Source organism: Dryobates pubescens, chromosome 2 (genome assembly GCF_014839835.1).
Source record: "Dryobates pubescens isolate bDryPub1 chromosome 2, bDryPub1.pri, whole genome shotgun sequence".
NCBI classification, from domain to species: Eukaryota; Metazoa; Chordata; class Aves; order Piciformes; family Picidae; genus Dryobates; species Dryobates pubescens.
The window spans coordinates 49,432,015-49,445,108 of record NC_071613.1 but is presented as its reverse complement, the minus strand read 5'-3'; the positions used below and the strand labels follow the sequence as shown (position 1 = coordinate 49,445,108).

The 13,094-nt window shown below is 41.9% G+C and overlaps 1 protein-coding gene across 1 annotated transcript; it reads left to right on the top strand.

Moving 5' to 3' along the window:
- The first annotated feature begins 8,063 nt into the window (after positions 1 to 8,063).
- On the top strand, positions 8,064 to 11,092 carry CXCR4 (C-X-C motif chemokine receptor 4). Its single transcript, XM_054168840.1, has 2 exons — positions 8,064 to 8,182; positions 9,870 to 11,092. Exons 1-2 carry the CDS (start codon positions 8,144 to 8,146, stop codon positions 10,929 to 10,931), a joined length of 1,101 nt encoding a protein of 366 aa, XP_054024815.1. The 5' UTR covers positions 8,064 to 8,143; the 3' UTR covers positions 10,932 to 11,092.
- Positions 11,093 to 13,094: the final 2,002 nt, after the last annotated feature.

Here is a 13,094-nt window from a genome sequence, read left to right as displayed (position 1 = left end):
CTGTGCTTCTGTTCAGCTATACCTTAGAGGGTAATGATATAGCTAAACACAGACAACAGATTGCTTGAATGGCATTTTTTCTTACTTCTCTGACACTTCCTCACCTGTTCTCTGTTTATATGTACATTTGGGGAAGATTTTTTTTTTTTTAATGTGCTCTGATGTGTAACTAGGTGTACTGAAGCATGAACAATATTCATGACAATTTTCTAGATGCTTCTCTGAGTGCAATGATCTGGTGAGATGGTGGAAAAGGAGCTCACGTGAGTGTCCCTGGCAGGGTAGAACACAGCTATCTAATGTTAATGTCCATGTACAAGCTCCTAAAACACACCCCTCAGTAAAACATCCACATGTCTTTTAAATGCCTCCAGAAGATGGTAACTCCACTTCCTGGGCAGCCTCTTCCAATGCCTGATAATCCTTTCTGTGAAGAAGTTTTTCCTAATATCCAACCTGAACCTCCTTTGACACAATATGAGCCTGTCTCCTTTTGTTCTGTCACTAAGCAGACCTAGATTCCTCAGCCGTTCCTCGTGTGACTTGTGTTCAAAGCCCTTCAGCAGCTTAGTTGCTCTTCTTTGGACACACTCCAGCACCTTCAATGGATGCTTATCTTTTATTCTTTATGTTCCTTGAGGATCCTGCCTCACCTACTTGAGCTCCACAGTTCTTCATAACAGATCGTTGCTGAATCATTCAACTGTATAGGTCTGACCTGGGTCAGGCATTAGCACACTATCACTTTCCTGTCAAAACAATTAGGGCAATTAGTGTTTGTAAATTCTTCATTCCAGCTACTATGGAAATGGTGTGGACAATGCCTGGATCAGCAAAAAGTTTGCCTCAAGATGCCTGTTGCACTTTCTAAAACTCAGTTCAAACTAGCAAGATGAAAGTTCATCAAGTTCAGTTGTAAGAGATTAGCTCTTTGTGTCATGTGGATTCAGCACTCTTTCTGCAGTAAGAGATATCCTGAAAACTGGATTTACCTCCCCATTAAATCAGAAACAGAGGTTCAAGCAGTTCTCCTGCTTTCATAGAGGCTGGGTCAATTAATGACTGAGAAGAAATCACACTGTCACCTCAGTGATTGTTTACAAAGATTAGGCCCAAAATCCTACCTATCAAATTTTCACTACAGCAAGTGTAAATATCACTGTTCATAACCAATCAGCTCAAAACAATGCGTGTAATAGAGTGCTCATTTCACTGGCAATTAAAGGACGGAGAAAGGAACATAACTGCCATAAATATTCTTACATCTCTCTATCTACATCCTCATGTTTGACTATAAATATATGGGTATAGCAGGCTGTATACATGTCCTCATGGTACTCTATCAAGTACTGTATAGAGAGGGCTTAACTACAGCACTGAAAATGTGACAACATTTAGAAATGTTGGGTCACATTTTTAACAAACATCAAAATAATGGACAATTACTGAGGAAGGGCTATTAACTGTATTACCCAAGTAAGAAGCACTGACTCAGAAGTGTAAATAGTCTTACTCCTGCACTTCTTTATTGAAAAAATGATGCACCTCAATGGCATATGGCAAACCTGGCTTCCAGCAGTTAAAAAAAAAAAAATAAAAAAATGTTTGGAATTCTAAAGTGAATTTTCAGGGGAATAGTGGGTGGAGAGAGCCGAAAGACAGAAACGACGGGAATGCGCATCACTGAATTTGGGTGACCTCCCTACTTGCTGAACAACAGAGTCAGTCATCAATTTTGAGAGGAAGCAGAGGCAGAAGCAATCCCTGGCATGCAGATGCTAAAACAAGTATCCAAGCCGAGGTTCAGCACCCCTATGTACAGATTTCACTTCAAAGCTGTTGCAATAAAACTAAAACATTTGTGAGCTTCAGGCTGCTTAACTGAGCTAAACAGGAAGAGCTGTTGCTCCTTCACTGCTTTCAGTGCCACTTTTTAAACACAAAACAAGTGGGCTAAAAGCAAACAAAGGAGCTACAAAAATTATTTTGGCAAGCTCAGAAGCCCACATGTGGAAAAATATCCATACCTTCTCCCACATCCAAAGAAAGGAATTAGAAGAAATGTATGAAAATGAGAAAGGAAACACAGCACATGCTTTGTTACATCCCAAACACACAGTTCCACAGACACCATTTCAACAAAAGGTTGATCAGAAACTGACAGGGCGGAAACACAACATCAAAATGCTATTTCTATTGTGTAGATCAAACAGGCTTAATGTACACACATGTAAGGAGATGTATTTTGATCCTGGTAACTCTGGGCACTGCTAGTAGCAGAGGTATGAGAACATGGCCTGATGGACCTATTTTGAGCCATAAAATAATTCAAGCTGGAAGAAAAGTCTGGATTCAAAGATAGACCAGTTTGCTCAGGGCCCTGTTAAGTCTACGGGTGTCCAAGTAGCTATGCTCAGTTCCATTGGCAGGAGAAGCAATGCCCAGTCCCAGACATAACTGTATCTCTAAAGCTATGTACTAAGAAATCATGATGCTGTGAAACTGCACACATGTACACAAGAGGAGCTGAGCTAGATCCTCTAGTTAAAATAGGAATACAGGATGGTCTTACCATGGGTCTACAGAAGCAAATGCTGTCCTGAGGAATCTAAACTGAACTGCAAGCAAGTTTCAAATGGCATTTTACAGCATAAAAGACCAACATAAGACACACATCTCATAGCTAAATAGAAGTCTATCTGAATGCTATGAAAGCCAAAATCCTACCTGGTTAAAGAAATTACTTCGGTTATAATTAGGCAGGTTTCAGTTTGTTTTCATAATTCTAATCTGATCACAATTTTGGAAAAACAAAACAAAACAAAACAAATACAAAACAAATACAAAACACTTCAACATGTCTCCAGACATGTTCTGCTATATAATCATCAAAGATAAAACCTTCAGCTTCAGTGATATGCAAATGAAGACATGTTTGTTGAAAGGATTACCAAAGTTTTTCAAAGCATCTTTTTAGTCTACTCTGCTTCCAAACAAACAATAAACTGTCCTCATGCAGTGAGATTTGCTAACCCATAAACATAGCCAAATGGAGGAAGAAGATCAGAACCTTAATGAGTTTGGTCCCCTTTGAATTTTAGCTGATCAGTGTCACCAATAATTTCAACAGGCTCTAAACTAAGCACTTTCTGTCTTCAAAGTGCCTTGCAAACATCAACCAATTAATCCCTACAGCTCTCCTCTGAGGTAGGTAAGTAGGTATTGTTATCCCCATTTTACAGTTGGGTGAACACAGTCAGAAGGGTTAAGTGATTTGCTGCAGGCCACAGATGGAGGTGGGATTAAAACACAAGAGTGACTATGACTCCTTTTAGAGGACACCACTTTTTTTTTCTTTTTTTCTTTTTCTGCTGACTTTTCTGTGCTGACTTTAGACATCTTGGCCTTGTGGCAACACTTAAAGGAAACAAAGTAAATTCTCCTTGTTAAAGGCAAGGACCCATAAAGAAATCTGTCTGGTGTTGATAACATTTTTAGTTGCCTTCTATTGATGTAAGAATTTCCCTTTAATTTTGTTCTGATATTCAAGAATAATTCCTTTCACACAGCTTCCAAATCAGTTGATTTAGCTGGCGTTCTGCCCGTAAGAGGGGCAGACACTGTCCTTCCAGGATCAGGGTAACAGTTGGTAGGGTTGTTCCACTGTAGTGCAAGCAGAAAGAAATGGAGACAGGAAGCTTTGAGAGCCAAGAGCAAAGCAAGCCATTAACTGAAACCCAACTCCAGCAAACTGCTTGTAACCATTCTAACAGGCGTAAGATTGATACCTTTCCCACTTCAACAGAAAGATCAGATGGAGAAGGCAGAGTATATCCTTTTCCTCTCTATGTATACAACTTCAGGCCACTTGAAGACCCATTTGTCATTAAGTCAGTCCTGTGTATGCTAATAAACATTTGAGTTTTACAGGGAAATAATTTTTCATGGTGTTTCACTTTTTTTGTCGAGGAAGTCCACAACATCAGTTCCCTGGAGTAGTTTTTAGAAAAGAAAAATCCACTACTCCAAGATAATCTTGCAAATCCTGAGCACATTTGCTGTTATTTTTTCAGAAGACACTCCCCCTACTTTCAGAAGCCTGCCAGTACAAGAATTGCACAGAGAACGTGCACGGAGAAAATGAGTGAATATTTGAAAATTATTCACTCTATAGTAGAGTTATTTCAGCCACATTGCTGGTTATATATTTTTAAGACACAATCATCTATGTGCCCTGAAAGGATGGGTCCATGAATGCTAAAAAACAAGGGAGAGTTTATTAATACACCACTGTAATTAATACATTATGTTGATACTCATCTACTAGATAAACCAGGGATGGGTTGTCCAGGGCGGTGGTTGAGGCTCCATCCCTGGAGGTGTTTAAGACCAGGCTGGATGAGGCTCTGGCCAGCCTGATCTAGTGTGAGGTGTCCCTGCCCATGGCAGGGGGGTTGGAACTAGATGATCCTTGTGGTCCCTTCCAACCCTGACTGATACTAGGATAATCATATCTCACTTGACAATGGTGTTATCAAACTTTTAATAGCTAGAAGTTTACTTTGTTAAAGACACTTGTGAAGCCTTCAGATTAAGCAAGTCATTTAACACAGTTAAATAAAATGCAATTTTTTTTTTTCACTTCCATGGACATTGAATCGAAAGGTGGGGGTTTGTTTTTTTTATTCTCCATTAGAATTTATTAGAAATTACTTTGCTCTTGCATGACCAGCTCTTATGCCTTCTCTTAGAAGACCAACAAAAAAAAGAAAAGAAGAAGAAAAAAGAGAAAGGTTAATGATTCACAACGTGAGGAATTGTATTGTTAGCATAACAGTGTAAGAACACTTAGGATTTTGAATCTCAGAGGATGTTTTCAGTAACAAAAATATGTATTACATGGGTCAGGAAGGGTCCGATTTTCACAGTAATTCTGTAAGCAGAAAAACATGTAATGCAAAACATAAGCTTGGAAATTGCTATTTGCTAGCTCTTTCTTAAGAAGATTTGTAGCTAACTCTGAATTACATGCTCAGCAGAAACCGCTTCCTTCTTTTATCACTTTGGAAATCATTAACTTGCCCTCCATGGTCCTCCATGCAACAAAGGATGTTTTCACGTGGATTTTCTGATAGGAGAGACACAAGTGATGGTAGATAACAAATAGTAGTGTGAACAATAGTTTTAGAAGACCTTCATCCAAACACATTTCAGTGATATCTCATCAGGTAGGGTATCAATCCCCAAATTTCCCACCATTCAGCACTACCACGCTTCAGAGCTAATCCATGGAACTAGATCATTCCTCAGTTCCAAATTTCTTGTGTTATCTATGAACACAAATAACTGAGTCACCGTCCCATATCCCATTAAGTACAGAAATCAATTTTCCCACAATACGCTTGGGTTATGGGTCTATCTGCACAGTGAAATGGAGGTGTGATAACACCTGCCTACATGGGCTGTAATCACACTTCCAGCTCTGTGCGTCGATACCCAGCATGTCAAGCCACTCCATGCTATCCACCCCAACAACCAACCAATCTTCTCTCAAACTTGCCAAACAGCTTTAGAGTTCACATATACATATATTTTTTCTTGCTCATCTGCAACCATTGCCACAAGCTACCTACACTACAAACATATTTTAATGTCCTGCACTGCATATGTAGAGAAGGAGCAGTGTTTAATCCTCTCTGCCTTTCTGAGATGAGAATATGTTCTCCATCAAAATACATCTGTCACCCACATGTGTTTCTAGCAAGGTAAGATAGAATTTTTCCTGGAAGCTCATCTCCCCTCTATGCAGCTCCATGTCCAGATTAGTTTTTTAGCACCTGTTCAGTATGCATATTTCTGAAAATATGGTTCACATGTGTGCAGGTTCAGCAGGCTGGAGAGACTTCCAAGTAGCATATCCTTGCAGAAAAATGCACAACAACTGCTGCTGCCATGAGCTGGGTGTCCTCTACAAGTGAAAAATTGAAAGATAATACAGATGTGATCCTACTCATTCATATACAAAAATCCCTCATCTGCTCAATTATCTGCCTGGTCAGCTGACATTGGGGTGCAGATTAGTTGGGGCATGTATTTTCCTATTTGTATGTCTAGACAGTAGTGAACACATCAAAGTTTCTATGGAAAATAAGGATCAACTCATCATAATGATAATTTTATCACACTTCAGCAGAGTAAAGTAATGGTAATGTAAGGCTAGGGTTAACATCTAAATGTGGAGATTCAGTAGAAGATTTTTTTTTTCTACAGAATTCCAGCATGGTATCCCTCTCAAGGTTTTCTGAATGTAAACTCAAAGTAGATACTGAGTTTTCTAAAGACTGCTAATTCCTGGGTTATAATCAATTAATGTTTGCTTTTAATGCAACTTGTACGTGATACTCCAGACCCACTAACAAAATATAAATTACTGTCAAATTACAATGTAGTTAAAGTACATAATCATGTTAGAGATCATAACTCACATACCATGATTGTAACAAAAAGAAAGAAAATCAGGGTTACTAATCATAACCAAATTCATACTCACAGCAGTGCACGAAGAGTTCTAGAACTTTTAGGGGAAGAGTGTGATCCTTATCAAATACCTAGAAATAAATCTTTGCATCTCAAACCAGTGGCTAACTCAGAGCATGTAAACTGGTAATACGCACATGTAAGAATAAAACTTTTGTCAAAGTTTTGCTTTATTCATCCCTTGAGGCCACCACGGTAATCTGAGCATACTGTTATTGCATAAAGAATGCCCTTCTCCCTTCTTCTTCTTTTCACTCCAAATTCCAACTGTAAAGAGTAAACCTATATAGCTAGGTCAAGGATTCTCAATACAGTTACTCACTATGGTGTGAATTGCAAAACTGGGGGGGGGAGGTGACAACACACTCTTCTAATAAAAATCTTCTCTGCAAATTAGTTTACTTGTGTGAATATCAACAGTGCTGAGACCCCAGAGACAGCTGTAAAGGAAATCCATTATTCTGTTTTATTTTTCTTTATATTCAGGTTGGTTTTCCCCTGTAAACCTAATTTATGGATGCTATTTTTATCCTACACAATTCTATAGATTTCTCTGGTTTGTTTTTCTGGTTTTGTTTGAGGGTTTTTTGGGGGGTGCTAATTGTTTGTTTGTTTGTTTGTTTGTTTCCCCAGATTATCCAGCTACCTGAAACAGATCACTACTAAGGACATTCACCCTTCACATTTAAAAAAATAATTTCCTGAGGTTGAGATTACAGGGGAAGATAAGCAGTGTTCCAGTGGGCCAATAAAGAGCTCTTTCTTATATTACAAGACACTGAGCATGCAAATCCAAGGTTTTAAATGAAGTCAGCAGCACCATCATTATTGTGACAATGTTTTATTTTCTTCCCGTTTTCCATTGTTCCCTTAACACAACTCTTGTGACGTTCCAAAGCTTTTTGGTACAAAAGTTATCATCATATCTTAGACACGTGAATGAAGCACTTGCAGGTCCTTATCAGACCTCTCACCCAAACCCACAGACACCAGAGCAGTTCAGTGGGAAACTTGCAGTCCACTCACCTTGCAGCCCCTGAAAGGTCTGCAGAACCTCTTAACCCCCCAGTAAGGACCATCACCTTACTTTCTGCCTCTCCCAGTGTACTCTTGACCTGACTACATTTTGAAGCGTACGCAGGACCTCTCCTCTTTCCCCTGTATCACGACTCCTGGACCAGTGACTTCAGCCGGGACTCGCCTGGGATACCCATGGCAACAGGGGGCCCGACAACACACTTCAAAGGGTTTTCTTGAGGGGAAACTCAAAACCCCGCTTGTACGCGCACATCAATCAGCGGGGTGGTAAATGCCCCTCCTGTAAGGAGCGACGCCCCCGCGGGCACTTGGGGCAGGTGCAGGTCCCCTGCCCCGGCGCGGCAGACAAAGAGCGGGTCCGAGGCGCCCGGCTGGAGCCCGGGGCGCGGTGACACCCGCCGGGGAGGAGCCAGGCGGGGCTGCCCCGGGGGCGGGGGGGCAGCGGGGAACTTATAAGAGCCGCGTCCCGCCAGAAGAGCTTGGGCGGGTGTTTGGTGTGGTTGTGAGTGGCGGTGCTGGGAGAGGCGCGGCGGCACCAGTGATTTGAGAGCGCAGAAGCAACCGCGCGATGGCTCAGAGCATGGACAACAGCCTCGACAGCCTGGATGTAAGTGCTGGGAGCTGAGCGGGGCCGTAGCCCTGGCTCTCCGCCGTGCTCGCCCATGTGCGGGCTGTTTGCAAACAAAGGTGCCTGCGGCGGAGGCTGCGGGCGTGGGCGAGCGACGATCACCCTGCGGGGAGCGGGGTCGGGGGCAACGCGGGAGGCGCGGAACCCGGGGCCACGCAGCCTCCCGCTCCCCGGCCCGCGTCACTGCGGGGGTCTGCGAGCAGGCAGGGCTAGCTCCCGGCGCTCTTGCCTCGTTGCGTCTGCTTGCAGCCTTTCGGACCTTGCTACAGCCACTGCCGGACTCCTGCTTCTTTCCGTCGGCTTTGCTGCTTGGCCGTCAGTTGAAATGACATGTGGCGCCTTTGTGGGCTGAGAAACACCGCTAGAGCAGTTAGAGACACGGGAGCGATGAGGGGGGAGCGAGCAGGGAAGTTTGGAGAGCTCTGACTGCAGGGAACGGCACCTCTCTATCCCGGTGCCCGCCCTAACCCCGGCCAGGTGCCGGAGCGCGGGGAGCGGCGAGAGCGCCTAACCGGCCCCTCCCGAAACGCGCTGGTCTTCCGGAGTGCGCTCCTCTATATGGGGGATTGAGGAGCAGAAGGGAGATCTCCGGCAAGTTCCAATTTAGGTCCGCAGTTCGTTCCCGCGGAGAGCGGGTGCACCCGTGTGCGAAGTGCCGCGGGAGCCCCGGGGCGCATCCTGCGCGGAGCTGGGGGGCTGCCGGGGCATGGAAACCACCCTCTGAAAACCTGAGGAATAGGACAGAGCCAGGTGGCACTCGCCCGCCTGCTTTGCTTTTCAGCATGGTGGCCAAAACCGTTGGTGGTTTCCTGACGTGCTTTCATGCCCTCACCAGAATTTCGCTTCCTTTTTCCACTGCTGCACTTAGTTGAGCAGCCGGGCTACAGCCCAGTGCCAGCTAGCTTCACCCCTGCCCCGCCGCCGCACAGGGAGGGGAACAAAGGGAGGGAACGTGGCTGGTTGTGGTGACCCTCCGTGGGGTTTAAGTTCTCTTGCTTAAGGTCACCTCGCTTTTTCTTTCTTTTTCTTTTCCTTATGGGCTTTGAGGTTTAGTTTGGTTTTGGTGTGGGGTTTTTTTTTTTTTATCTTGTGTCTGTGTGTAGAGCTGTCAATTGCTTCTCAGCAGGGAATTCTTGCCATTATTTATCTTTTATTACATCAGCCAAGGGGACCTTCTCTATTTCTCCTTGACCCCATCCCCTTAATGAGAAGAGATTTTGGAGCAGCAGCATTTCTGTCCCGAGTAATTTATTTATTTTTTTTTTATAGCTCTGTTGCAAGTGTTAAATGTCATGGGTAATATTCTGTACGGACAAACGTTTTACATCCAGCACTTCTGTGCTCTTCTACTTGCAGTATCTATCTGGTCAGAGTACTGAAGTGTCCAGAGCCAAGTACTTCTGGAAGTAGCCATTATCTGTTTCTTTTCATCCCCTATCCTTTCTTACAAGATCTCGGAGAGGAAGTTTTTTGACTCGTTCTTACCTATACATACATATGTATGTATAAATTGTATTTTTCCTTCTGGCATTCAAAAAGTTTTTCTGGTCATGATGATGGGAGACTGTTCAATCAACTCTTAACATACAAAGTAAGCTTTTAGATCCAGAGTGAGCTTTTGTAGAGGACCTAACATCTAATTTTAATTTTTTTTCTTTTATTTCAGCTGTCCTCCGGGTTAATTATTGAATTTTCTGATAACGGCACGGACGAGATTGGTTCAGGTGACTATGGAGACTACGGAGAGCCATGCTTTCAGCACGAGAATGCCGATTTCAACCGGATCTTCTTGCCAACAATCTACTCCATCATCTTCCTAACAGGAATAATTGGCAATGGATTGGTTATTATTGTTATGGGCTACCAGAAGAAACAAAGAAGCATGACTGATAAATACAGGCTGCACCTCTCTGTGGCTGACCTCCTCTTCGTCATCACCTTGCCATTCTGGTCTGTGGATGCAGCCATAAGCTGGTACTTTGGGAATGTCCTGTGTAAGGCAGTTCATGTCATATACACAGTCAACCTCTATAGCAGTGTCTTGATTTTGGCCTTTATAAGTTTAGATCGTTACCTGGCAATAGTCCACGCTACCAACAGCCAGCGACCACGAAAGCTGTTGGCTGAGAAAGTGGTGTATGTAGGTGTGTGGCTGCCAGCTGTGCTTCTGACAGTGCCTGATATAATCTTTGCCAGTACTAGTGAAGTAGAAGGCAAGTATCTCTGTGATCGTATGTACCCACATGAGAACTGGCTGATTTCTTTCAGATTTCAGCATATCTTGGTAGGACTTGTCTTGCCTGGTCTAATAATCCTGACGTGCTACTGTATTATAATATCTAAGCTGTCACATTCAAAAGGCCACCAGAAGCGCAAAGCCTTGAAGACAACTGTTATCCTCATCCTCGCCTTCTTTGCCTGCTGGCTGCCATATTACATTGGCATCAGCATTGACACGTTCATCTTGCTAGGAGTCATCAGACATCGTTGCAGCTTGGAGACGATAGTGCATAAATGGATCTCCATCACCGAAGCCCTGGCATTCTTCCACTGTTGCCTGAATCCAATTCTGTATGCCTTCCTGGGTGCCAAATTCAAAACATCAGCACAAAATGCCTTGACATCAGTTAGCAGAGGATCAAGCCTCAAGATTCTTTCAAAAAGCAAACGTGGGGGACATTCTTCTGTTTCCACAGAGTCCGAGTCTTCAAGTTTCCATTCCAGCTAACGCTGCTCCTTGCCATCATTTTATAAACGGACACTTTAAAGTTGTGCAAGACTTCAGAAAAACCAAGACTGACCATAATGTACAGATTTATTTACAGCTGGAATTTTATATTGTTTCTTTTAGTGTCTGTGAGGTTTAATTGATTTATTTATATAAAAAAACCCCTTCCGTTTGATGACATTGTCTAGGCAGGTCCTGTGGACAAGTGGTTAGTTCACAAAAGTTTTAGTGCTTTGTCTGTATGTAGAGATGTGAACTAAACACTTCTGGGTTGTAGCAAATGATTGTTAAAAGTTTAGAAAATATTTCTCTGTTTATATGTAAATGTTTTCTGTGTTGCTGTTGGTTTTTTTAAATTTTGGGTGGAGATTTTTACCTTACTACAAGACGTTTGGTTTACAATAGCTTAATTCTGCTGTAGAAATGGCACTTATAACCAAAGCCTTCTCTGTTACCTGCTAGGGTTTTCCCCTCCCTCCCCCCCCGCCCTACATTCTCAGTCATTGATGGTTTGCAAAATGTTCTGTCAAGGTAAATAAAAGTATATGACAAAAAATTATTTTGAGTGGTACTTTTATTTCCGGTTAAATATTTTTCTCGGTGCTTTTATTTGCAATTCTCAAAGCATAATAATCTCCTTGAAAATTGCATGGCTCTTGTATAAAGAGCAGGAAAATGAGTTTCAGCACATATTTGACTATTCAGTTGACAACCTGTGAGTTCTAAGTCATTTGTCCTTCTCAGCAGAATACGTTTCCCCCAAGTTAATGTTATCTTTAGAATGACTTGAACTATCACTTTAAACAAAGAACTTTTTTGAGGGCAAAATAAATGAAACCCAATCTATTTAAGCAATTTCTAAAGTTTTACAGCATCCTAGGATTACTGCACGTGACTAATCTTTATGCCATGCATATAAAATCAATCCTGCATTTCCATCCTTTGCTGTTTCTCCAAGTTTAGTTCCACATGTTAATAGTAAGCAAAAGTAGCTGAATCAAAGTAATTTTCCTGCTTGCCATTGCATCTAGAGTAGAAATAGTCATTTGTGCATGTTCTCTGTGGAAGAAAATTGTATGGAGCTTTCACTATACTGCCTACATCCAGATTTTTTAATATAATCATTGTTTTTCAAACTTCTGTGTGCTAGTTCTTATTTCTTTTTCAGTAGGAATCAGCCAGACTATGGAATTTTCAATAATTATTGTTAGTAATATTTTAATGTTAGCAGAGTGCCTTCAGAAGAAATTAAGACCCAAGAGGACAGCCGTTGAGAGTATTTGTGTGTTCCCTACATTAAAACAAACAACATGAAACAAGCAAACACAACTGTTGCTGATCTAAGTTTAAAAAAAAAATAAACAAAATCTACCAGTCACTCAACTGAAATAAGTAACATAGATATTGCAGTGATATTACCTTGAAAGAATGGGTTTTTTACAAGTAGTTCACCCTAGTGATTTACTGGAGCATATAGCACTCTGCTTAACTATACATTAAGTTACTTCCTTGATTTTGGATATTTTTATAAATGCAAGAAATTTCTGTTTCCAACTTTTCCCCTTGCAAGGATGGTAGCAGCCATCATTCTGTCTTGAGCGGATTTAATTTGCTAACCCAGCACAAAACAGACCTGGGAGGGGGGAAAAAAAATTCCAGCAATTTTTGAATTGAATGAGCTCAATGAGGAATCCAATGGGCACTATAAAAGTGCAAGACTATGAAACCTGGAGCCAGGCACAGGAAAAGTGAGAATACAAAAGAAGAGGAAGCAGGTCCCCCCTTTTAGCAGCTAAACTTCTAGATCAGTTAACTAATGCATATCTTCACTCAACATAAATTAACAGAAAAGATGCAGTCTTGAGAAACAAAAGGTCTCACTTTCATCAGGTTGTTCCTCATTAACAGAGTTGAGAAATGAGGAAAACATGGTGTAGGAGCAGAAGTGCTTAAATGGTTTGTTTTTGTTGGTCATTTGTGTGTTTTCTTAATTTAGTGAGGGTTTCCCCCGTGAAGAATTTGTTCTTCTAAATGATTCTGATTTTCACCGCAGCCCAATCAATCACTGTGATTTAATTGCACTTATAAAATACTTACTGGCCATTCTCATGCTGCTGCTGCTTATTTGTCAAGGAAATGTTTAGAGCCCTGTAGCATTAACTT

What these genes read in the sequence shown, in the direction of transcription:
- CXCR4 (XM_054168840.1), top strand. Translation starts at nt 8,144, where the DNA reads ATGGCTCAGAGCATGGACAACAGCCTCGACAGCCTGGAT. An exon ending in ACAGCCTCGACAGCCTGGAT is followed by an intron (nt 8,183 to 9,869) that starts GTAAGTGCTGGG and finishes CTTTTATTTCAG; the next exon opens with CTGTCCTCCGGGTTAATTAT.